Below are 26,436 nucleotides of genomic sequence, written 5' to 3'. Positions count from 1 at the left end.
ATTGGATGTTTAAGATTCTTTATTACATATTCTTACTTTATGCAAAACATATAGGCATCTGTACATTGTACCTTGATAACATCATAACATAAATTATTAAACTATAGTTCAAATGAACCGTACAAACCCAATCTTGGTTTTTGCTATCGTTTTTTTTTTCTATTTATTTAGGCCTATTTATTTATATCAGCAGATCTTGATTCAGTTCATTTCAATAACTGCTGATGTTGCAAACTGTGGTTAAGCTGTAAAGCAGCTCGAAAGAATTGACCAAGATATGAAACATTATGGCTCCATATTATTAGAACAATAACTGTACAGAATCTTTACTGACATCCAATGTTCCTTAAAGACAAAGAAATAAAATAAAAATGTTAAAGAAAAACAAACAAAAACAACAAACCGATTGTGTTCCATTTATATATCAATGTATAATGTTTACATTATCTTGTATAAAAAGCATTCACCCAACCAAACAGTGCTTGCTCTGCAACAATTGACAAGTTTGAGATAGGGGGAAGGGCGCTTTGTTTAAAATGTTTGTCACCAAAGCCATTAATCCAGAGGGCGGGAGACTCAAAATATTAGCCTAAGCTATGCGCGACAGACCTTTTTGCAATCTTAGTGCTTTTTGTTAATTTTAACATCCCGATCTGATCATATGAAATAAGCTGACGAGATACACAATTGTTAGACTCTGTTATGAGTATTTTCAGTAAGTTTCTTTATTTGTTTGTGTTATGGGGATTTGCAGAAGTTCTCCCCCGTGCGTTTGCCAGCGTCTGTTGCTGCCGAGCAGAGTATGTGCGAAGTTTTGACTGGAGCTGGGAGGGATTTTTTAAAAGTCGGAGCGTCGTGTTTTTTTTTTTTGTTTTTTTTTTTAAATCTGCAAGAAATGTTATGAGTTTGGCGTGTGGTAGGAAAAAAGAGTTTGCACAATAAGGCACTACGCAAATGTGTGTCTAACTAGACCAGCTAAAATATATTGTTCGACCAAAAACATCTTATCAATTAATTAAGTTATAAAGACATGTAATAAAGTAATAAATACATTTAATTAAAACAGAAATACGTATATTGATTCAGCCTTATTTAAAGGCCGCGGTTTCGTTTGTTACGCAATCCATTCCACACCCGACGTTCTTGGTTTTCTTCCTAATTATTAAATATAGCCAATTGGTTGATGAAACATTGATTGAAATTAAGATACAATTTCTACAAAACGAAATTCACTTTAAAGAAAGACTTACTATAAAACAAAACTTAATGAAGTGGTCAAACTTATGTCTAACCCGCTGCATTTGTCTCCCGACATTGTGCATCCGTCATGCTATTCCCTTTTCATAATGAAGGTGAAATTAAAAAATAATAATAATAGGCATTAGCCCAATATTTAAATATAAATATGAAACTAAATTGGTTACATTTTTATCCCTCTGGCCGACGAAAGCGCCGGCGCGTTCTGATGGATTTTCTCTTCATGACAGCTGAAACAATTTAAAACAGGCCTTCCGTCATTTTTGACGATAGCCTACAGATTAATGCAAGACTACAAATGGTCTACTTTTATTTGTGTACCCTCACAATAACAACAACACCTTCTACTTTTGAAAAATAAAATAAAATAAAATAAAATAAAAAGGGTGCACTTTCAGCTGTCTCTCTGCGAGAATCTGAAACGTCTCAAACGTGAACTTAAACTCAGCGAATAATTGTACCTAAAAAGAAATAAATATCTCAATTCGATAAGATATGGGTCTGTGTTAAAAAAGAGGTGATCTATCCACTAGAACGTGTTGTTTCTGAAATCATGGCCAGTGCTCGTTGCTGCTGTTATTAGTTCTCTTGGCGCTCGTGCACACGAGCAGTTTTCACACAGACAATCGAGCGTTTCGTTCTGGTAAAAGCACAAAACAAAATGCACACAACGTGTCCTTGCTCTTGATGTACAATCACTGATGAACACCTTTGGTTTTAATTAAATTAGCCTAAATATTTATTCCTGCCGGTATTTTAGTATGCGATATCAACATCACTAAACATTACATAGCATATAGGCCTAATAGCCAAAAAAAAAAAAAAAAAAAAAAATCAAGAACAATAAAAAAAATCAAGAACAATAGCAGTTAATAAGAATTATTGCTCTTAATGCGGTCTTAATGCTGGACCGTTCTCATTTCGCTCCGCATATGGAACTTGAAGGATTTTTTTTTTTTTTTTGCTAAGAGCAAACCAGAATGAAAATATTACATTTTAAATCCGTGTGTGTGCTCCTAATATATATATATATATATATATATATATATATATATATATATATATATATATATATATATATATATATATAGGCCTATATATGCCTAGTAATGACTGTTTAATGACAATAGCATGCAGTAAGACTTTGTGTAGCCTAAAGGTCTTTCTTTTAATTTTTGATGCATAGAGCCTAAGACTATCCCACGTTTTGAAATTAACTCTCACTTTAAATTTTCTAATGGTTTTTAAGCATGTTAAAATGCTATATTATAATGTTATTGTTGTTTTACTTCGTCCTTTCATCTCCGTTTACAAACCGACATTTTATTATTACAGTCACTTTCCAATCCGTCCCTTTGCGCCACCTGGCGGTAGTTTTTTACACGCGACTGAATTTCAGTTAATGCAACGGCCCTGCGGCGGCGGTATGCGCGGCGGTAATACCCATTTTGGTTGTCCACCTACTGCATGTTTCATATATCATGATGAGCTTGAGACATCACAGAAGGTTTTTTTCACAGCCTACCTGACTGAAATGCCTCATTAATATGCAAGTCATTTCAGCTCATTACTATGCAATTCTTTTGTCTTCTCAGGTGAGAATGGCCCATTATTCAGTGGTGATTCACGCCTCCACGCATACTGTGTTTCTTGGCAAAAAGTGTCTTACAAAAACTAAATCAATATATTGTTTTATATGAAGGAGTAGGCAGCATAATTTTTACATAATTTTTAAGCAAAAACTCTAGTTTACAACCTCCAATACCCTAAAGTATTGTAAACACAGATTTACTATCCTAAATCCTTCTCTTTATTCCTATTCACATATTATAACTTTCTTGTTTTTCACTAGATTACTTAACCTATTGCATAGTATTACTAAACGGAACGATTTATTACTAGTAATCTACCAGCGTAATCACCTAGTGTCAGCCATAGCCCGCTAGCCTGCTAGCTACCGTCTATTTTTTCCTCTAAACTAACCTTCCTTGTCGATCTAATGGCGGATTTATCTGATGTATGTTATTCTGATCTGTCCTCGCCAGATCGGGAAGCTGTGGAGACTTTGCTGCCCGGCATTCAGAGATCCACCGTGAGGTACAGCGTCCCGCACATCACCCTTGCCCCAGGCACCGGCAAGCGACCGAGACATCCAGCTAGCGAGTCCCGTGTGCGATGCAGTTTTTCGGACGGCGTACAAAAACACGGTCAGTCATGTCCGACGATTATCATGTGTACTAAATGCAACATGTACAGCTTAGCTCTTTCTGTCAGCAGTGAGACTTACACTTGTGATAAATGCAGGGATATTGTCAGGCTGACAGAGAGAATCTCAGAATTAGAGACACGCATCCAAACTTTAATTGAGGATAGTGAGAATGAAAGGGCCTTAGATACTGCTTTGGATGCGACTAGCCTAGTAAACACTGCACATTCGGTTCCAGTTGTAGAAGCCACGCAGCAGGCTAACTGGGTGACTGTGAGGCGGCATAGTGGCAAGAACAAACACCACTCTTCCGTTCTGATTAGAACATCAAACAGGTTCTCCCCACTCAGTGACGCACCCACTGAGAATCCTGTTGAAAGTGCCCTAGTTATTGGCGATTCTATTACACGGAACGTGAAAATAGAGACACCAGCCACCATAGTCACATGTTTGCCGGGGGCCAGAGCACCTGACATCAAAGCAAATTTAAAAGTGCTGGCTAATGCTAAACGTAAATATTCTAAAATCATTATCCACGTCGGCACAAATGATGTTCGACTTCGCCAGTCGGAGATCACTAAAATTAACATTAAAGAGGTGTGTGAACTCGCAAATTCAATGTCAGCAGAAGTAATTTGTTCTGGCCCTCTTCCTGTTCGTCGGAGTGATGAGATAGTTAGCAGGTTATCATCACTCAATGGCTGGCTGTCTAAGTGGTGTCCGCAGAATAATATAGGTTTCATAGATAATTGGAAAAGCTTTTGGGGCAGACCTGATCTGTTGAAAAGAGATGGTATTCATCCCTCCCGGGATGGTGCTGCTCTTCTCTCTAGAAATTTGGCAAATAGTCTTAGAGCTGAAACATGACAAACCAGGGCCCAGATCAGGACGCAGACAAACTGGCTAAACCGACCGTCTGCTAGCCGCCTCACGTCACAGAACTCAGATAATTCACAGCACATAGAAACTCTTTCACCTAGATATTATCACATAGAGACTGTGTCTGTACCTCGAACTAGTAAATACAAAAAACTTCCGAAACCTTTAAAGGGTAAAAATTTAATTGATGTTTAAAAAATGAAAATCACAGATAAATCAGATAAACAAATGATAAAGCTTGGGTTACTGAATATTAGATCTATTTCTTCAAAAGCACTTATTGTAAATGAAATTATCACAGACAATAAACTAGACTTGCTGTGTTTGACAGAAACCTGGCTAAAACCAGGCGATTACATTATTTTAAATGAATCTAGTCCTCAAGGTTATGACTATCGACACAATCCTCGACAGAAAGGCAAAGGGGGAGGTGTTGCTGTAATTTATAGTAATATATTCAGAATCATTCAAAAGAATTTCAAATATAATTCCTTCGAAGTGATGGTGCTTTATGTAACATTATGTAAGTTGACATTTGTGCTGGCTACTGTATACAGGCCACCAGGGCACCATACTGACTTTTTCAAAGAATTTGCTGATTTTCTATCAGAGTTAGTACTGGCTGCGGATAAAGTCCTTGTTGTTGGTGATTTTAATATCCATGTAGATAATAATAAAGACGCATTTGGATTGGCATTTGCAGACATTTTAAACTCTATTGGAGTTAGACAACACGTGTCAGGACCCACTCATTGTCGTAATCATACCTTAGATCTAATACTGTCGCATGGAATTGATATTGATGCTGTTGAAATTCTACCGCAGAGCGATGACATATCAGATCATTATTTAGTCTCGTGTATAATACAGTTAGCCAAGGCTACAAAACCACCACCCAGCCATAAATATGGTAGAACCATCACTTCTACCACTAAAGATTGCTTTATAAATAATCTCCCCGAGCAGTTTCATCGCCTTAGTATACCTGACAACTTAGAAGAACTCGATGCTGCAACAGAAACTATTGGCTCTCTCTTTTCCAGCACATTAGATGCAGTCGCTCCTTTACGTCTAAAGAAGATTAAGGAAACTAATCCAACGCCGTGGTATGATGAGCACACTCTGGCTCTAAAACGAGCTGTGAGAAAAGCTGAACGTAGTTGGAAGAAAACAAAACTAGAAGTTTTTCGCCTTTCGTGGAAAGAAAAAATTATTGAGTACAGAACGGCTATAAGAAATGCTAGATCTACTTATTTTTCAAATCTCTTAATAGAAAACAAACATAATCCTAGGTACTTATTTGACACAGTGGCTAAATTAACTAGAAACAGAGATTCAACTGCTGACGTTTCCAAAGAGCACAGCAGTAATGACTTTATGAACTTCTTTACTTGCAAGATTGACAATATTAGAGAGAAAATTATAAACATGCAACCATCTACAGTTTTGCTTCAGACAGTGCACTGTAGTGTCCCTGAGGTAAAACTAGAATCATTCGCCGCTATAGGAGAGGACGAATTATCTAAACTTATCAAATCATCAAAATCAACAACATGTATGTTAGACCCAATGCCGACTAAACTACTGAAAGAAATGCTTCCAGAGGTCGTAGGTCCACTTCTTGATATAATTAATTCATCTTTAACTCTAGGATACGTGCCAAAAACTTTTAAGCAGGCTATTATTAAACCTCTTATTAAAAAACCTCAATTAGATCCGAGAGATTTAGTAAATTACAGGCCAATCTCAAATCTACCTTTTCTGTCAAAGATACTAGAAAAGGCAGTTTCAACACAACTGTGCTCCTTTTTAGAAAGAAATGGAATCTGTGAGGATTTCCAGTCAGGATTTAGACCATACCATAGTACTGAGACTGCTCTCGTTAGAGTTACAAACGATCTACTCTTATCATCCGATCGTGGCTGTATTTCTCTATTAGTGTTATTAGATCTCAGTGCTGCTTTTGACACTATCGATCACAACATTCTTTTAAAAAGACTTGAAAACTATATTGGCATTAGTGGAATTGCTTTGGCATGGTTCAAATCGTACTTATCTGACCGTTATCAGTCTGTAGTAGTTAATGAAGAGATGTCATATCGATCACAAGTTCAATATGGAGTACCACAAGGCTCAGTACTAGGACCGTTGCTTTTCACTCTGTACATGCTGCCCTTAGGAGAGATAATTAGGAAGCATGGTGTTAGTTTTCATTGCTACGCTGACGATACTCAGCTCTATATTTCCTCGCGCCCTGACGAAACCTACAAATTCACAAAACTAACAGAATGCATAGCTGATATTAAAAACTGGATGACAAGAAATTTCTTATTATTAAATTCAGAAAAAACTGATATCCTAATCTTTGGACCAAAAATTTCCTCACGTAAAAACCTTGAATACTCTCTAACACTTGACGGGTGCTCCATTGAATCTTCGTCCTCAGTTAGGAACCTGGGTGTGCTCTTTGATACCAATCTTTCATTTGAAAGCCATGTTTCTAGTATCTGTAAAACCGCCTTCTTCCATCTAAAAAATATATCTAAATTACGACATATGCTCTCAATGACAAATGCGGAACAGTTGGTTCATGCATTCATGACCTCAAGACTAGATTACTGTAACGCTCTACTGGGTGGTTGTTCTGCTCGGCTTTTAAACAGACTACAGTTGGTCCAAAATGTGGCAGCTAGAGTTCTTACTAGAACCAGAAAGTATGACCATATTAGCCCAGTTCTGTCAACATTACATTGGCTCAATATTAAACATCGTATAGATTTTAAAATCTTGCTACTTACTTATAAAGCTCTAAATGGTTTAGCTCCCCAATATCTAAGCGAGCTCTTGGTGCATTATAGTCCTTCACGTCTATTGCGATCTCAGAATTCAGGCCAGTTGATAATACCCAGAATATCAAAATCAACTGAAGGCGGCAGATCCTTTTCCTATTTAGCACCTAAACTCTGGAACAATCTTCCTAGCATTGTTCGGGAAGCAGACACACTCTGTCAGTTTAAATCTAGACTAAAAACACATCTCTTTGCTCTTGCATACACATAACACATTATCAATACATTGACATTTTTCAAATCCGTTAAAGGATTGTTACGCTGCAATAATTAGGTCGGCCGGAACCAAGAACATTTCCTATAACACTAGATATACCTGTACATCAGAATAAGAATGGCATCTACGCTAATATCAGTCTCTCTGCTTATCCTGAGGTTTGCCGGGTGCTGGATCCAGGCCGTATCCAGATCAGATGGAGAACCTGTGTCTGGACCTGACTACAACGTAGCCCAGGAGACAATGGGCCTACAGATCCAGTTCTGGCTGCATCTATAATTCAGATTTTTAATCTCCGTATCCGCTTACATATATTTATATATAATCTATTTTTAATCTCTATAATAAAAATGTATAATTCAGATTTTGATCTCCATATCCATTTACATATATTATATATATCTTCCAAGGGTTTTTTTTCCCTCCTAGGACTTTTTTCCCAGTGTTAGCACGCTGGGTTTTTCTCCTAGGGTTTTTTTTCCACCCCTGGGAGTCAGCCGACATTGGCTTAATGTAGCACCATCTTGTATATGTTACATATTACCACGCTTGCTTGTACAGCTTATTTATAACCACTTCTCTTTTTTTCTGTGCTTCTAACATGTAAAGCTGCTTTGAAACAATTACCAATTGTAAAAAGCGCTATATAAATAAATTTGACTTGACTTGACTTGACTATACTTTTTTGGCCTTATTTCAGTGACTTAAGTTTTTTGTTTTTTCAATAACCACGCATAAATGTTATTCCTTCAAAAACACAAACATGTACATACATGTTCCTCACATATTATTGTAGCCTAGTTTGTGCTGAATACAGTGTAATGACACTTTTTCCATTAATATGTTTATGAACAACTGAAAAAAGCACAAATGTCAGGGCATGTCAAAACTTTTCCAGGCCCCAAATCAGCCTTAGACTCTAGAGGGTTAATGTAAAGTGGTCAGCTGATTTATCTGAAAGATTGGTGATATTGCTAACTTGTAGAACCTTTTCTGTATTATCAGCACAAGGAAGACACAAGTGTAATAAAATAAATTTTATTAACAAAAAGATAAACAAGAATAACTAACACAACTACTAAATGAATACTATGAATGATAAAGGAATAAAGTGCATAAGCTACATAGAATACAAGTGATTAAGTTGGGTGTGGCTATGGAAGAGTTACGCTATCTTATGGAAAGATAAACTGTTTCTCTGAAAATAATAAGGTGGAGAACCTTATTATGCACCAAACAAATAAACGAAAGATTATTTGTTATTAACTAACATCAGCTATATTACATCTAATGGAAATTAGGAAATTATATACTGATAATATACAACAATGCCAAGGTCTCTGGAAAGAGGTTTGGTTAAGTGATATTTACGTTCCACGTGGTTGAGTCCAATGACGGTGACGTCTTCCACTGGTTGTGCTGGGTGACAATGCAGTGGGGAGAGGAGCCAGAATCTGTTTCAACAGTCTTGAACACGAAGCTCTGTGGGATGCTGATCTCCTGGAGCACCAAAGGGTCCTAAAGTCTGGAACACGCAGATGAGGCCCTGGTGTAGGTGCAGAAGGTCCTTAACAATCTGGAACACGCAGACGAAGGTACCTTGAAGTGAAGGTTTGCTCTCCTGAGCTTAACCTTGTTGCAGATGTCGTCACTGTCTCGCTGGACGGAAACTCTGAACATAGTGTTTGTTGATGTCTCTTTCCTCACAAGCTAGAGGCTCAGAACGTGGTCGTCTCTGTTGCTGCCTCACAAGCTGTAGGCTCAGATCACGGGATCTGTTGTTGTCTCTTCTGGATGGACCAGAGGCTCAGAACGGTATATCTGTTATGTCTTCTCCCTTCGCAGGGCAGACTCAGAACGATGTATCTGTTGTGTCTCAGCTTCGCAAGCCGGGACTCAGAACGGTATATCTGTTATGTCTCCTCCGATGGGAGACTCAGAACAATATCTGTTAATGTCTCACTCCTTACAGAGTTGGGACCCAGAACAGTGTATCTGTTGTGTCTTTCCCCTTTGACGGGCAGACTCAGAACAAGGAGTGTCTGTTGAAAGGGTACCTTTATCCCTTTCTGATGAGGAGGAGATTGCATTTTGGCGCTTCTCCATTCGAGTGCTGTGATTGGCTGCTGGCATCAGAGGGGACACACACAGTGTGGCCCACCCTTCTCTCCCCTGTGGAACTCATTTGCATAAAGCACAAAGTTGGAAGTCTTTACAGTGTCTTTAAAGTTTACCAACACATTTCTCACTTTCCAAACCACCACCAGAATACCTTTGGCAATATTCTAAACAAATAGAGACTAAACATGATGGAAATTGTACATTAACAGCTGAATTTGCGTCAGAGGTTGCACTACAAATAGCTGTCACTGAGAATACTTATTTCTGTGAATAAGTATGAAATGGATGTGTAGTTTGCATCAGTTCTAAGGTTTTCAAACATAGTTTTGAATGGATTCGGATGGATCTTTGTGATCTCTCTTTGTTTCACCCATTGCTGCTAAGGTCCCAAGGAATTTTTATGGCAGTCTCTGGCCAACCTTAGGAAGTAGTGTCTAGATGGGTGAAGGGCAGTAACTGCCTGTGGACCAATGAGAAGTCTTGTCCTTCCCAGGCTTGGTACAAGAGGTCTTCTTCTTACCCTCTAATACCCCTTTTCCACCAAGGCAGTTTGAGTGCTGGTTCGGAGCCAGAGCCTAGTTTCAAATCAGTTCTTTGTCTTTCGACACACAAAGCACCAGCTCCGAACCAGAAAAAGTGGTTCGTAAGTAGCACCAAAACATTGCTGGGCTAGAAGTAAGAACCGCTTGCGTCAGGGGCTGGGGGCGGGGTTACCGTGACCAACAAGAAACTTGTGACCGCCATTTTTGAAATAGCAGCTAATCGAGCTAATAGCAGCTCGATCGTAATCTCCGTCTATATACAAATTACGGTGAGCCGTGTTTGGATGCCGATGTAGGTTCGCAAAGCCATGAGCATCAACAGCAGGGAAACATCCGCGATTGTTGATAGAAGGCTTGTTCGAGATGCATCGGAGCAACGCGGACCGGCGGGTGCCGCGGATCCGCGGGAGCGTTTGTAGAGCATACGACTCCTTGTACTTTTGGATCGTTCTCGCGGAGCTTTGATGTCATGCGCCGATCGCTTTGCGAGAAGCCGATGCATCTCAAACGAGCCTGGTGTATTTGTGTTTGGCGCTGCGGCGCTAGCTTTGCTGTGAAATATGAGACGTATACAGTGACGCAAGACCTGGCTCTGTGGTGGCTCTCTAGCCTGTGGAAAGGCAAACTGGTTCTTAGAAGGCTCGTCAATTGAACCAACTCCGAACTGGCACTAGCACTATCTCTGAACTAGCACCTGGTTCGTGCTGGTGGAAAGGGGGTATAAGAGAGGTCTGGATGTTGTCCTTACATCTTTATCTGATGGTGTAGGACAGTTTGTTTGTGTTAGTCCACCGAGATCCAATCAAAATGTAGCAAACCTTTGTCCACTGTTATGGAGCGAGAGGGGCCCGACCGTAAACTGGGCCCTGGAATTCACTACAAAGGGGGCCCCTTTGAATGCTCTGAGGAGGGGGGTTCAACTGCCTAGAACCTCTTAAGAAATGCACAACAAGACTGTTTCGTCCCACTGACTGGCCAGCAATAGGTGCATGGAACGCTGCTATGTCTGCTACGTACACCTTGAGCGTAGAAGGGGTGAAGCCCTTGTCCAGACGCTCCTGGAGAAATGACAATATCGGAGATATGTCACACTCAACAGGGTCTTCGTGTCGAGCTGCACACCAGACTGACCATTTCTGGGCGTAGAGGCATCTAGTAGACGGGGCTCTCGCTTGAGAAATGGTATTCAGCACATCCTCTGGGAGGTTTACAGGCTCCCATCGAGGGACCACAGGTGCAGAGCCCAGCTCTCTGACCGGGGGTGCCAGATTGTCCTGTTTGCCTGAGAGAGGAGGTCCCGTCTTTGTCTTCCCTGATTCGTCTGATGACCTGAGGGATCAAAGTGATCGGGGGAAAAGCATAAAGAAGGAGGCTGGGCCAGTCGTGGGCCAGCGCATCTATGTCCTTCAAAAAGAAGATTGGGCAATGAGAGTTGTCTTCTGAGGCGAAGAGGTCGACCTCTGCCCTCCCAAAGATCTCCCAGATTCTGAGAATCGTCTGGGGATGGAGCATCCACTTGTCTGAGGGGACATTGCTCCGAGATAGCATACCTGCTCCCAGATTCAATTTGCCCGGTATGTGTGATGCTCTTAGTGATCGCAGCCTGGGCAGAGCCCATTCCAAGAGCCACTTTGCCAGTGCACAGAGGCGACTGGATGAAAGCCCGTCTTGGTGATTTATGTAGGACACCACCGTCATGCTGTCCGATCGGACCCCTCAGGACCGTCTGAAAAGAGTGAAGGGCTCGACTCACTGCTAGCATCTCTAGGTAGTTTATGTGTAGATGGCTCTCCTCGCTTGACCACGAGCCTAATGCTGGCTGTCGAGATCACCATCCTTCTGGATACCGCCCCCAAGGGAACCCCACGGCTGAACCACAGAGGGTTCTTCCAGGGTTTCAGGGCTGCTATACAGGCCTGATTTAGCCTGACAAAAAAGCGGCCATGCCGCCAAGCATGAGGTGGGACCCGAAGGTTTAGCCAGTATTGCAGAGGCCGCATTTGCAGGAGGCCAAGCTGCAAAACTGGGGAGGCGGAAGCCATCAGCCCTAGCATCCTCTGGAAAAACTTCAGAGGGAGACGGGTTTTGATTCTGATTGAAGCCGTGAGCTGCTGAATGGCCAGAGCATGCTCTGGCGAGACTGTAGCCCTCGTATGGGCTGAGTCGAAAACTGCATCCAGGAACAATATATGTTGGCTGGGGAGCAGTGAGCTCTTGGCGAAATTGACCCTGAGTCCTAGGCACTCCAAGTGGCTGAGGAGCACTGATCTGTGATGTTCTAGCTCAGTATGAGCCAGTTGTCGAGGTAATTCAAGACACAGATTCCCATCTGTCTCAGAGGGGAAAGCGCCGCATCCATGCACTTTGTAAAAGTGTGAGGAGCTAGGGACATGCCCGAAGGGAAGGACTATATATTGGTAAGCCACTCCCTCGAAAGCGAATCTCAAGAATCATCTGTGATGGGGGGCTATCTGGATGTGAAAGTATGCATCTTTCTGGTCCAGTGAGAAGAACCAGTCCCCGGGGCAAATCTGCATGAGGATCTGTTTCAATGTTAACATCCTGAACTTCTGTCTCATGAGGGAGCGGTTCAGGAGTCTGAGGTCTAGGAAGGGTCTGAGACCGCCATCCTTTTTGGGAACGAGGAAATATCGGCTGTAAAAACCTGATCACTCTCTGAGGGGGGAACTATTTCTATGGCTCCCTTTCCTAACAAGCGAAGGACATGAGCGTTGTCCGGTTTTACCAAAGTGAGAACTGAAAACACGGGGGTCTTCAGGCGAACTGCAGCGAGTAACCTCGATTTATTATCCCCAACACCCAGCTTGACACTCTGGGGATGGCCTGCTAAGCCTTGGCCCACGTGAAAAGGGGTTGGATTAGGTCGGTTAACAGACCGCTGTATAGGGGCCTGAGCACAGACGAGTGTGGAAGAAGAAATTTGCTCTCTTTTTGAAAATATAATTTTTTTATTTTGTTCGCCATGAGAACGGCGTTTGGCGCGGGTGCAACAACAGTGGGCCCAGGGCGCAAAAAAAAAAACATTTTGTCCCCAACACCCAGAACTAAACGGGTGGCGGGGGAACTAGACGAAGCAGCTTTGGGGGTGGTCCGGCCGCAGCGGGACTATTAGATCAGGAAGACTTTGGAGGGGTCAGGTCCAGCGTAATCCTAGGCCAGTGTCCCTGACGTCTAGGGAAAGACTGATGCTTAGAGGAGCGAGATTGCTGACGTTTCTCCTTAGGGGGCACTGCCTGGGATGTAGAGGGTGCTCTGCTGCTGAGTCGGCGCAGGCCTGGGGTGACTCGAGGCAGTGGCTGATCTGGAGCGCTTGGGCAGGAAGTGCCGCATGGCTTGGGATGACGTCTGTGCAGCAGTGAAGCGCTCAGTGAAGCCCTCTACGGTGGGTCCAAAGAGACCGGTGGGAGAGACAGGGGTGTCGAGGAAGGCCACTTTGTTGATCTCCTTAATCTCTGTTAGATTAAGCCAGAGATGATGCTCTAATACAACCAGGCTGGCCATTGACCACCCGATGGCCTGGGTTGTAGGTTTCGTGGCCTGCCAGCCAGAGCAGAGGTCGTCCTGCTGAGCTCGGTAGGGAGGGCCCATTTGATTTTCCATCCCACAGCCATGGGAGGGCAGAGATGAGCAGCCACGGCCTCGTCCAGGGGTGGCATCTGCTCTTATCCCTTCTGATGAGAGCCATCCACGGTGGTGAGAGCTGCAGATGTGGTCGTCATGCACCTCGTGGAAGAATGGTGCCGGTGAAGTCCCTGTGAGCACCGCCTCTGCATGGGACTTGCCAGGCAGAAAATGCACTCACCGTGCCCGCCGTCCTGATGCAGAGGGGCTCTCCATTTTGGCGGGCTTTGGCGCGCTGCATCGCCATAGGCTCACACAGCTCCGCCGCGCCGTCATTGGTTCAAAAATTTTCCAGTTTGAACCAATGGCCGTGCAGTTACACTGCGTTGTTGAAAAAGGCTTCAGTATAGAGGAAAAAATTAGTTTTTTCCAACATGCAGTATGAGTGAAGTATCGAAAGGTAACTGTTTATACAAATGGTAACAATTCACTAAAAAACCATGGTTAGGCTACAATTTTACTTTCATAAAACCATGGTTAAGCACTTCTGAAGAACTCCAATTACTTTTTTATTTGTATTTTTTTAAAGTAAGAGAATTTGTGATTTCGGACACAGCCATGTACCTTTAACCTAAAGGAAATTCTGATGTTGCTCTTTGACCTGTTTAAATACACCTAAAGGTGATCATAAACTCCCTCTGATAACACTTACCAGGAAGAGACTCACTGAATTATTTCTCCTTTTGTCACACTGACTCGCTTCTCTCACGGAAAAAGCAAAAAAGAATCGGCGATCAATGAAGAAAAGGAGAAAAACTTTCAAAAAGAATTTAAAACATTTGTTTCATAACAGACAGCAGATCTTTGTGATTCTTCTGGTTATTTATATTTTGAAACCTTGATTTTTAAACCTTGATTCAGAAAGTGAAAGTAAAGTTTAGATTTGTGGAGGTCAAACAGTGAAAATGGCTTCACTATCTGAAGATGATTTTTCTTGTCCCGTGTGTCATGAAATCTTCAAGACTCCTGTTCTTCTGTCATGTAGTCACAGTTTCTGTAAAGAGTGTCTTCAACAGTACTGGAGAACCAAGGAAACTAAGGAGTGTCCTGTCTGCAGGAGAAGATCCTCGAAAGAGGATCCTCCAGTTAGTCTTGCATTAAAAAACTTGTGTGAGTCGTTCCTGAAGGAAAGAAATGAGAGGCGTTCATCAGGATCTGAGGAGATCTGCAGTTTGCACAATGAGAAACTCAAACTCTTCTGTCTGGAGGACAAACAGCCTGTGTGTTTAGTGTGCTTTACTTCACAGAAACACGTCAATCACACATTCAGACCCATCAGTGAAGTTGTTCCTTCATATAAGGTAAGATGGATTTACAGATGAGGATAAACACTTGTTTAAGCTTATGAGATCTTATTACAGAAATCTCTGGTATCTTATAGTTTTTCTTTTTAAATTCTAGGAGGAGCTAAATACAGCATTGAAGTCCTTACAAGAGAAACTGAAACAAAATAAAAAAATTAAAGGAGAGTTTGAGAAAACAGTTCAACACATCAAGGTGAGGATTGATACTTTTGACATATTTACAAGTTTGTTTAGAACAGCTGAAATGATTTATCTGACATAATTACGTTCCTTTATTGACTGAAACACACGCACACACACTGTGATTTCAGTCTCAAGCTGAGCACACTGAGCATCAGATTAAACAGCAGTTTGAGAAGCTTCATCAGTTTCTCAGAGATGAAGAAGAAGCTACAATCACTGCACTGAGGGAGGAAGAGGAGCAGAAGAAACAGATGATGAAGGAGAAGCTGGAGGAAATGAACAGACACATCTCAGCTCTTTCACACACAATCAAAGACATGGAGGAGATGATGAAAGACAATGACGTCTGCTTTCTGAAGGTCTGATTTCACATCATTGATTGATTGATTGATTGATTGATTGATGATTGATTGAGTTCTTGATGATTAATGGTGTGTTTGTTCTGCAGGAGTTTCCAGTCTCAAAGGAAAGGTGAGTGATCTGCTGGTGTCTCTGGTCTCTCTGATTCTGATCCAAAGCCACTGCAGTTCTGACTCCTGAATGTTTTTCCAGAGTCCAGATCTCACAGCCGGATCCACAGATGGCTTCTGGAGCTTTGATTCATGTGTCACGTTACTTGGGCAACCTGCAGTTCAGAGTCTGGAAGAAGATGCAGGACATCGTCCAAAACAGTGAGTCTGGAGAAGATCTGTGCTCTTACACACACACTGGAAATCACACAGGGGTTTTCATGAGACAAAAGCACTAGATTATTTCATTTTGTAGTAAGGGAAAAGCTAGTCTATATAATATTATATAATATTATCTTTTTGAGAATGTTTCTGTTTTCTTCATCTACTCAAGTCCAGAACAAACTCAACAGTGTAAAAGTGAAAAGATACTTAATAGAGGAACTACTGACAGTCTCTAGAGTTCATGAAGAAAATTATTAATTTTATCATCTCCTCAAAGCTGCACAAAAGGAACATACTTTTGTATGTCTTTGTATTAATAACAATTTTTGAGTAAAACTTGCTTGAGAAATTTAGGGCAATCAGTTTCCACACACTGTAAAAATATTGCCTTGGTTTGAATAAAATAATTGAGGCAACTATTTGCATTAAAATTCTGAGTATTTTGAACTATATTTTTATCATAATAATATATGGAAATATATTTTCCTTCCATAAATATTTTTTAAGATGTTGTACTTGAGAACTTATTTACTTTTTCAAGAACTGCAGGAACATTCAAAAAGTTTCTTATCTTCAGAAGATTTTCATGAATCCTGAATCATTTTGAAAGGGTTTCTAGAAGAAGTGCTGCTTCATGAATCTTGATGTTTCCATGTTTCAGAAACACAATGATGAGGGTTTGTTCAGATAATGATGTTTACCAGAAGAACCTGCTTCAGTTACTCACAACACACAGATTTATTACATCTTAAAATATTAAAACGAGTGATTATTTGTTACTAAGTCAAACACATTAGACAGTAAAAAAGTATTTAAATTCAATCAAATTCACACACATTAAGATTCAGTTTAATGAAGATGATTAGATGAGGATGATCAGATTTTTTACAGATACAGTTTTTCATCTCAACAGCTCTGATTGTTTGATTGTGATTTTAACTTTTCCAGAATATCAGTTTCTCTTGATGAGACACAAATGTTTGAATCATTTAATGTTTGTATCTGATGCCATTAAACACTGATAATAAAAATGAGTGTGTGACTAAAAACACTGACAGTGATCAGAGGAAAATGTCTGATGTGTTTGATCAACAGGACGAGTGTCATAATTCATAATAATCTGTGTACAGTTCCCTCTCGATCATTATATGAACATCAGAATAAAAGCAGCTGTTTATTGTGTCTCATCAGCTCCTGTGATTCTGGATCCAAACACTGCAAATCCATCTCTCGTCCTGTCTGATGATCTGACCAGTCTGATATGGAGCTTGAACCTTGACAAACAACCTCTTCCTGATAATCCAGAGAGATTGGATAGTCATCGCTGTGTTCTGGGTTCAGAGGGTTTTAACTCAGGAACACACTGCTGGGATGTGGAGGTTAAAGGGACTGACTACTGGAGTCTTGGAGTAACTACAGCATCAAACCAGAGGAAGGGACGTGATTTCTATAAGACTGATGTCTGGAGTGTGTGGTATGAGTCACCTTACCATTACCCAGAATTACAAAACGGACTGTTTGAATGGTCTGGTTTTCTTGTTGAACAGAATCTTGATCGTGTGAGAGTTGATCTGGATTATGACAGAGGAATGGTGTCATTCTTTGATCCTGTAACTAACACACATCTACACACATTCACAACCACCTTCACTGACACACTCTTTCCTTTCTTCTGTTGTGGTTATAATTCATCTATGAAGATCTTACTGGTCAATAGTCATCTTTTACACTCATCATGTTTTTAATATTTGTATGTGTAAAACTTCTCAGAAATGCTCTTAAAGGGATAGTTCACCCAAAAAAATGAAAATCCTGTCATCTTTTACTCACTCTCCCTTATGTTGATCCTAACCTGTATGAGTTTCTTTCTTCACACAAAAGTGTAATGTGGCTGTTATCTGACTGGCTTAAGTAGACGGTGGGTGGAGTCATTTGTATTTTTTTTTTTTTGCAGATCTCATTTAATTTTTTTGTGAATCTCTTTACATTTATTTGTGAATCTCAATATATTTATTTGGAATAATGCAACAAATCTCTCCCCAAAGTCAAGAGCCCAGCTAAAGCAAACACTGATCATCATGATGGTGCAAACTGAACATTTTCAACCAGACATCTAAACCTCTGTTAATCTCAATAAGAACTTCTGTAGACGTCTGAGTCTGACAGAAATAAAGTCAGTCTGGTTTTAAATGAATAAAGGTAAGACGAAAATAGTAGATTTTAATTGGGTTTTAATAACTGTTCATAATATCTAATATGTCTTTTACACTGTTTTCCTCTAAACAAATTTGTTTGTCAAAAATCTTTATAAAATTGTTGAATAATAAAGCTTATTAATGTGTGTTTCTGATGGAATCCTACCAAATCTGTGATTTTTTAAAAACAAACTTTTGCTGCCTCCTGGTAACTGTTGCAGTTAATATTGTATTATATGTTTTCATGGGCAATAAAACTGAAATAAGTACAATTTTATGCAAAAGAGTCTGCAGTTACTTATAGAAAAAAAAGAAGAAGAAGAAGGAAAGAATAAGGCATTGCAGTTCTTCCTCCGGCCTAGAGGTGGCGGTGGAGCGTCACTCAAACGTACGAACACTGACTGCAGATGAAATGCAGTATGGCGGAGCGTCACTGAAATCAAACAAAACTGTATGAAATTCATCGGGATTAAAGCCCGGAATCCTGCCGATTCATCCCACAATCCGCCCGATCTGCGATTATAATCACATACGGATTCACGGCTCGATAAATCGCGTTCTTTGTGTTTGTTGTTAGAGGTGTTTTTGTTTATCGGAGACCCCGCGATACTTTATGAGCACATTATAAGACAAACACGCTTATTATTATTTATTTTTCGTCTTTATTACATTCGTCACATTTAAATTACGATTCATTCTTTATTAAGCGCGCAAATCTTCACTTTTCGTGCAGAAATCTAACCAGCCCTGTACAATCACAGGCGTGAATGTAAAGGCTTGTTTATTATTTGACTAAACATCAAAACGATGGAGAAAAAGCAGCATAAATCAGACAAACATCATCATCGCCACCACCACCATCATCATCATCATCAGTCCTCGAGCAGCAGCAGCAGCAGCGGGGAGTCCGGCGGCAGCAGCCCGGCCCACGGTGCGCCCAAAGCGGCCAACGCCTTCGCCAACGACGGCAGCTTCATGGAGATGTTCAAGAAGAAGATGGAGGAGGAGGAGAGGAGGAAGAGAGAGACTGAGGAGCAGGAGAAGACGAAGAGTCCTGCTCCGGCAGGTCAAGCGGCTCAGGACAAGAAGCCCTGTAGCGTGAGCAGCATTGTAAGAGCGGCAGTGGAAGCGCTTTACATTAGTGTAACATTAACACACACACACATACAGCAGTAGATTCTGGCTCTGTTCGGGTCCTGGCCGCTTCCTAAAGCCCGTGTAACGCTCTGAGTCTGTTCCCTTATTAACTCAGGTGGGCAAGCGGAGGGGAGGCGCGCGTTTGGCCCTCAAGACCGGGATGGTGGCCAAGAAACAGAAACTGGACTCTGAGGTGAGAAGCGACAATATTATATAATACAAACCTTTTCGTTATGAATTTATTTAAGTTCATACAGTATCTATCATAAGGTGTTCACGCCATGAGATTACGACTTGTAAAAAGCATTCACGTCCTCGTAGAACTCATAATTACAATTTGTAAACTGGGAATTTGCTGAGAGCTCCGACTTGTACCACGTGACTGCTGCAGATTCATATTGGTGTTGATAGTGTTGCCATAGAAACGCGTAATTCAATAATTTAATAATAACTTCTCCGATTTTTTGACGGTTAAATTTCACATGTAGTATCTACTCAGTATGCGATTTCAGACGCACTGCTAGTTCCTGACTGAACGGACAGTTGATATGCGACAAAACAACGATCCGATTTATTTTTTGCATTTGCTCATAGGTTTGCGAAAGTTGTGTACGGACGCCCATTTCTTCCACACAAAAAAAAACTTATGTTTCAGTTAAACTTAATGACATACAAAGTTGTAATTGTGGTTACAAAGTCAAAATAATGACCAAAGAAATTCGCATTAATGAATTGTGACTTTAAAGGATTAGTCCACTTTTAAAATAAACATTTCCTGATAATTTATTCACCCCCCATGTCATCCAAGATGTTCATGTTCTTCTTTCTTCAGTCGAAAAGAAATTAAGGTTTTTGATGAAAACATTCCAGGATTTTTCTCCATATAGTGGACTTCAACGGAGCTCAAACGGTTGAAGGTCAAAATTACAGTTTCAGTGCAGCTTCAAAGGGCTTTAAACGATACCAGACGAGGAATAAGGGTCTTATTTAGTGAAACGATAGGTCATTTTCGAAAAAAATACAACCATTAACCGTAAACACTAAATATCGCCTTGAACGTATTTCCCGTTTCCGCATTCTTTAAAACACTTACACTGTATGTCCTACACCTTCCCTATTCTACTTACGGAAAAAAAAACTAAACTGGCGCTGCGTTCGTTACTGTAATTTTGACCTTCAACCGTCTGGAGTCCAAGTCCACTATATGGAGAATAATCCTGGAATGATTTCATCAAAAACCTTAATTTCTTTTCGACTGATGAAAGAAAGACATGAACATCTTGGATAACATGGGGGTGAGTAAATTACCAGGAAAAGTTTATTTAAAAGTGGACTAATCCTGTAACCCTTTGAGCGGTACGGTCCCACATAACATTCAGCGACGTCACATAACTGCCAGATTCAAACTGCTTTTGCGCTTTGGCTGCGAGACGGACGCGCTCAGCTCTTGTCATATATCACATCTATGCAGTGTTTTCAGCTACATAATATTTTTTTTTTTAAGGTTTCAGACATTTAAATACGCATAAGCACCAGTAAAACAATTCATTTAGCATTTATAAAATACACACTGATGTCAGACATCAGTGGAAGCAGCAATGACAATCCATTCAAATATAATTTGCAGATATTCATATCAGACACACATAATGGGCCTAGGTAACTATAAAGTTTACTCTATTATTCTTCCAGTTCACCAGCCACTTACTTGCATATATTTCGGGAGAAACTGATGAATTCACCTGCTGTAAATCTGACTGACAGGACTCTGAACAGCGGGGCAAACTAAGATGGCGGCGCCCATCTCGCATTATAGATCATAACGTTCGTTTAGGTTTTAAAACGACAAAACAAACAAACTTACACATATTTGAGGATCGGAATATCAGATAGTTGATGACATGGTAAGCAAGTTTGTGAATATTTTAAGTAAAGGAAAAACAGTTCAGCGCTCGTGACGCGCATGATGCGTCGCCATGGAAACAATAAGGGCAAACGTTCTAAAATAACGGTCGCCTTAAACTCGCTCTAGAACATTTTAAACTCACGCTCGAAAGAGTTAAGTTGAAATCATGACATACTAAGTCATAATTAAGATGCTGAAAAGTTTGGTATTATAAAGTCAAAATTTCTCATTTTCGTCTGTCATAATTGACATAGTAGTCATAGGCCTAAAAGCCAAAATTATTAGGCAAGGCACTTTTATTTATAGAGCACGTTTCAAACAGCCACTGCTGACCAAAGTGCTGTACAATCAGTTCAGACAATATAAAATACATAAATACATCAGCAGACACAAACACATCGTAACCTATCATAAAAACCCATCATAAAATTACATTTAACCAAAAGCCAAAGAGAAAAAATAAGTCTTTAGTGAAGATTTAAAACTATCAACAGTGGAAGACAACGTTAGGTGTTCCGGCAAATCATTCCACAGACGCGGAGCAGCAACAGAAAAGGCACGATCACCTTTTAATTTCAGTCTAGATCGTGGCACAGTGAGCATCAACTTGTTCGAGGACCTTAAAGATCTAGAACATTTCCGGTGGAGAAGATCTGTAATGTATTGAGGAGCTTGACCATTTAACCCCTTAAACACATACAGCAATACCTTGAACTTGACACGGTATTCGACCGGCAACCAGTGAAGCGAAGCAAGAACAGGTGAAATATGTTCCCTCTTTCGGGTACCAGTAAGAAGCCTGGCGGCAGCGTTTTGTACCATTTGTAGGCGGGATAAGGAAGACTTAGCCACCCCAAGGTACAGCGAGTTACAATAATCCAGCCTCGATGAAATAAAGGCATGAATCACTGTCTCCAAATCTTTTACTGTTAAAAATGCTTTTAATTTCGCAATAGATCTCAGATGATAAAAGCTACTCCTCACCACGGAGTTAATTTGTTTGTCAAATTTAAGGCCGTTATCAAAAATCACTCCCAGATTTTTGGTATAAGCATGAGAATTCTCACTTAAAGGACCCAGTTGTTTTTTAATCTGTATATTAGAAGCTGGTGATCCAAAAACTACAATTTCGTTTTTAGAGTCATTCAATGTTAAAAAATTAGCTGCCAGCCAGCCTCTTACCTCCTCGAGACAGTTCAACAAAGACTTTGTCATAATTATCCCCATTTTTTAAAGGGAGATACACCTGTGTATCATCCGCATAAAAGTGATATGGAATATTGTGCTTTCGAAAAATCGAGCCTAAAGGGAGCAAATACAGCGAAAACAACAGCGGGCCCAAAATAGACCCCTGAGGTACACCACAAGTTAATGGTACAGAAGAGGAAGAAAAATTCCCAATCTCCACAGAAAATGTTCTATCTCCAATTCAATGCGGTACCTTGAATTCCTACACAATTACTCAACCGCTCAAGCAAGATAGCATGATCAATTGTATCAAATGCAGCACTGAGGTCCAGAAGGAACAAAATTGCACAGTTACCCGAATCCACAACCAGCAAAAGATCATTCAACACCTTCAGCAAAGCTGACTCTGTACTGTAATGTTGTCTGAAACCAGACTGAAATTTGTCCAACAAATTATTCTCACTTAAAAATACCGTCAATTGATGGAAAACAACCTTTTCCATTACTTTTGATAAAAATGGTAATTTTGAAATTGGACGATAGTTATCTAAAATATAAGGATCTGAACTGGCCTTTTTGCGGAGTGGATTCACTACTGCGTGTTTCAGAATTGATGGAACAGTACCTTGAGATAGGCTGCTATTTATAATGGTTAAAACAAAAGGTTCAAGTACACATAACACTTCCCTAAAAAGATGTGGAGGCACCACATCCAAAGAGCAAGAAGAAATATAAGCAAGAAGTTATAATTTAGATTGTACATTTAGCATGTCATACTTTTACTTTTTATGTCATAATGTAGACTGTCAAACTTTTTACGTCATAATTTAGACTTTTTGTCATAATTTAGACTCTTACTTTTGACTCTTACTCTTACTTGTCATAGTTTTTGACTTTGTCATCATTTCCAACATAATTTTTGACTTATGTCATAATTTTGACCTTTTATGTCTTAATTTTTCGACTTGTCTTAGTTTTCGATTTTGTCATAATTTTCGACTTAATGTAGACATCATACTTTTGATGTCATCATAATTTTAACTGTCATCATTTTGACTGTCAATTTTGGCTTTTTATGTCATAATTTTGACTGTCATAATTTAGACTTGTTAATTTTGACGTCATAATTTTTACTCGTAATTTTGACTTATTTCAATTTTGACGTTGATTTTTATGTCATAATTTTGACTTTTCAATTTTGGCTTTTTATGTAATTTGATGTCAATTTGGACTTTATTTCATAATTTGGATTTTTTTGTCAATTTTAGCTTTTTAATGTTAGTATTTAGACTTTTTTTGTCTCAATTTTTTGCTTTCATGTCAATTTAGACTTGGTGGTTCTTATTTATAAAGCATGCGTACGGCTGTATTTGATCGTAGAGTGTGTGTAGCACCACACCACACCAGCGTTCGTATTTATAAAAACAGTCTTTGACGTGGAAAAGTGCTCAGCACCACATCAGGGTTCAAGCAGACGCACTTTTCCTTGTGGCAGAGAGTTGGAGAACTGCAGGTGTTTGGAAATCTTAGCCATACTTGCCACTTGCCATTCTCAAAAAGTGAAGGATTTGGACGTTGACTGGTGCTCTTTTATATGCTAATGAAATTAATTAGGCGTCTTTTACAAGACGGAGATCCAAACCCATTCAGCTGCGCACAATTTAATGATCATTTGGGAGTCATAAATTTCACTTCTGGAAGAGAGGCGTACACACGTTTGTTGTGCACATGTTAGTTCTCTGAATCACACATACACACATTTGAGAAATGATCGTAAGATCAAATGTAGGACGGCTTCTTTGCAACATTTTATAAATGAGGTATGTCATAATCTTGACATTGTCATACTTTTTCATCTTCCTTGATTTAGTATGTCAGAATTTTGACATTTCATCTCATAGTTATTACTTGGTATGCATGCATTGAAAAATTTTTCTCTTGTGTACTCTCACTTTTTTCCCCCATAATTTCCTTTAGTCTTTTATTTTTATTTTTGATACTATATAATTTAAATTTATAATTTTCAGTTATTTGTTGATTAATGTGATTAAAATATTGTAAAGCATATTGTTTAATTCTTACATTTACCTAGAAACAGTTGAGCAGTATTAAAGGAGTCAATAACACAATAGTTTTTTTTTTTAACCATAATTTTCCTCTCTCTGATCTTTTTAATTAAAAAGGCTTTTACTTCTTCACCTTCAAGACGTCTGTATATAAATTGATAAATGTAAATGACCCCAAATGTTGAATGGTATGAGTGTGTTTGATGCATTTGCAGTAATTTTCATGTGTTAACTCATCTGTGTGTGTGTGTGTGTGTGTTTAACGCAGGTGGAGGCTGGAAAAGGAGATGCCTGGACTAAATACATGGCTGAAGTGAAAAAGTATAAAGCGCATCAGTGTGGAGACGATGATAAAACCAGACCACTGGTCAAATAGACTGGAGCTCTTCTGTGGACACGGGCCGCACTGCCACATCCTCATCCTCTCACACACACACTGATGTTATTCACGCTGTCCTTCTCTTTTCCTTCAAGTCCTTGTTTCCAGATTGAGTTTTACCTTGTGCGCCGTATTTGACCGTTTGTTGGGTTCTGGTTAATTTTATGACATTATTTACAGTGTATTCTTTAGTCCATGGCATTAGAAAGATCTCCTTCCCCTTGTTGATATTTTGTACTCGACATGTTTGGTACTTGAATGTCAATTGATCGAGATTGATGATGAAATTAAAGTCACAGTACCACAGGATTGTCTTCTGACTGTGTATGTTAACATCAACACCTGATTGCATTGTTTATTTATGTGAATAATTCATGTGTTTGCATTTTACACACTTAACCAGTTAGGATACCAGGCTTTATCAAAAAAGAATTACAAATTATTCTGAAATGAAACTCGACCTTTGTATAGTTTTTGCTTCCTTCTCTGTTGCTAATTGGTCAGAATTTAACAGTGTTCTACATTTTAGATGAAATTACTTCAAATGTGCAATATAAACAGCATCATCAAAAATCTGCCTCACTGCAGAACACAAGATCCAGGGGGGTGGGGGTGGATCCAACCCCTCCCACTTTACATATGTGACTCCGCCCCCTGGATATCGAGTGTTTGCAGTGAGTGGCTACTGAAAAAAAGGGCTTATTTTTCCTTTAGCATAAGAAAATCTAGATTTAAATAATGGTAAAATGGTCACGCTCAATGGAACCTGACTTTGAAACATGTATTAGTCCAAATCACTAATAATAATAATGTATATAAAGCTTTCAGAGCTCAAAGCACCTGGACTCTGAATTCACAAGGGTAATTTGTTAAAACAAACCCCCCAAGAGTTTTTAATTCATTTAATTAGATATTTAAAGTGATCTCAATCCGGTGTAAAAAGTAAATGTGCCTTTATTTTTTACCATTTTGATAAAAAAAAAAGGAAGTTTTTTTACTTGATGCACAAAAAAAGCTAACAAGCTTCAAGTGCAGAGATTCGAGTCTGAGATTTTATGGTCTCGCACCATATAATTTTTTAAAACATGAAATAACTTAGAATTAATCATTTTAAGGTGTGGATTAATACAGCAGATAAACTGACATGGTCTTAGACGTCTCATTTCTAAGGCTGCGTCCTCCGGAGGTCCCATTTGAAGGCTGCATATGTCATTGAGGCGGTCTCATTTAAGAAAAGTAACTGTTACACCGTATCCTAACCAGATGCGATAATTCCAGCGACACCAGACGCGACGCGACTACGATATGCGACAAAATCAATCAAAACCCACAGCCAATCAGAACAGCGTGTGGGCGGGCTCTTGCTGCAAGTGCGAGGCATCAGAGATTAATCTTGATGGCACACGATAAGTAGGCTACATAATCAAATTAACAAATATTACACCATTTAAACAATATTAAAAATACATCCTGCATTACTTAAACAAGATTTGCCATAGAATACACTTGTTTGGTCACATATTGAATACTCTTGTTTCCATTTGTTTAATTTCAAGAGCTGAGGTAAATTATCCATGATTACTTTCAGTATGGCCATAAAGCTGGGAGCACTAAATGATAATCAAAGTCACATTACACATTTTTAACATTAAATAAAGCACATAAAAAGTAGCCTACCTGAGATTATCATT

General features: G+C 39.6%; 2 protein-coding genes across 2 annotated transcripts; both read left to right on the top strand.

The window, feature by feature from the left end:
- Positions 1-14,382: 14,382 nt before the first annotated feature.
- LOC125274191 (nuclear factor 7, brain-like) lies at positions 14,383-17,783 on the top strand. The gene is made up of 6 exons (XM_048200379.1): positions 14,383-15,014; positions 15,115-15,210; positions 15,329-15,559; positions 15,649-15,671; positions 15,753-15,871; positions 17,066-17,783. Exons 1-6 carry the CDS (start codon positions 14,619-14,621, stop codon positions 17,617-17,619), a joined length of 1,419 nt encoding a protein of 472 aa, XP_048056336.1. The 5' UTR covers positions 14,383-14,618; the 3' UTR covers positions 17,620-17,783.
- A 661-nt stretch (positions 17,784-18,444) lies between these two features.
- Positions 18,445-25,051, top strand: trir (telomerase RNA component interacting RNase). Its single transcript, XM_048200270.1, has 3 exons — positions 18,445-19,179; positions 19,322-19,399; positions 24,635-25,051. The coding sequence occupies exons 1-3, from the start codon at positions 18,877-18,879 to the stop codon at positions 24,740-24,742; spliced, it is 489 nt and encodes a 162-aa protein (XP_048056227.1). The 5' UTR covers positions 18,445-18,876; the 3' UTR covers positions 24,743-25,051.
- Positions 25,052-26,436: the final 1,385 nt, after the last annotated feature.

Source organism: Megalobrama amblycephala, linkage group LG1 (assembly GCF_018812025.1).
Source record: "Megalobrama amblycephala isolate DHTTF-2021 linkage group LG1, ASM1881202v1, whole genome shotgun sequence".
Taxonomy (NCBI): domain Eukaryota; kingdom Metazoa; phylum Chordata; class Actinopteri; order Cypriniformes; family Xenocyprididae; genus Megalobrama; species Megalobrama amblycephala.
Note: the sequence above shows the minus strand (reverse complement) of the source record. Positions and strands in the feature narration are given on the sequence as shown.

Coding starts and splice junctions, on each gene's coding strand:
- LOC125274191 (XM_048200379.1), top strand. CDS start 14,619: ATGGCTTCACTATCTGAAGATGATTTTTCTTGTCCCGTGTGTCATGAA. Junction 15,015..15,114: donor AAGTTGTTCCTTCATATAAG/GTAAGATGGATT, acceptor TTTAAATTCTAG/GAGGAGCTAAATACAGCATT. Junction 15,560..15,648: donor ATGACGTCTGCTTTCTGAAG/GTCTGATTTCAC, acceptor TTTGTTCTGCAG/GAGTTTCCAGTCTCAAAGGA.
- trir (XM_048200270.1), top strand. CDS start 18,877: ATGGAGAAAAAGCAGCATAAATCAGACAAACATCATCATCGCCACCAC. Junction 19,180..19,321: donor CCTGTAGCGTGAGCAGCATT/GTAAGAGCGGCA, acceptor TTATTAACTCAG/GTGGGCAAGCGGAGGGGAGG. Junction 19,400..24,634: donor AACAGAAACTGGACTCTGAG/GTGAGAAGCGAC, acceptor TGTTTAACGCAG/GTGGAGGCTGGAAAAGGAGA.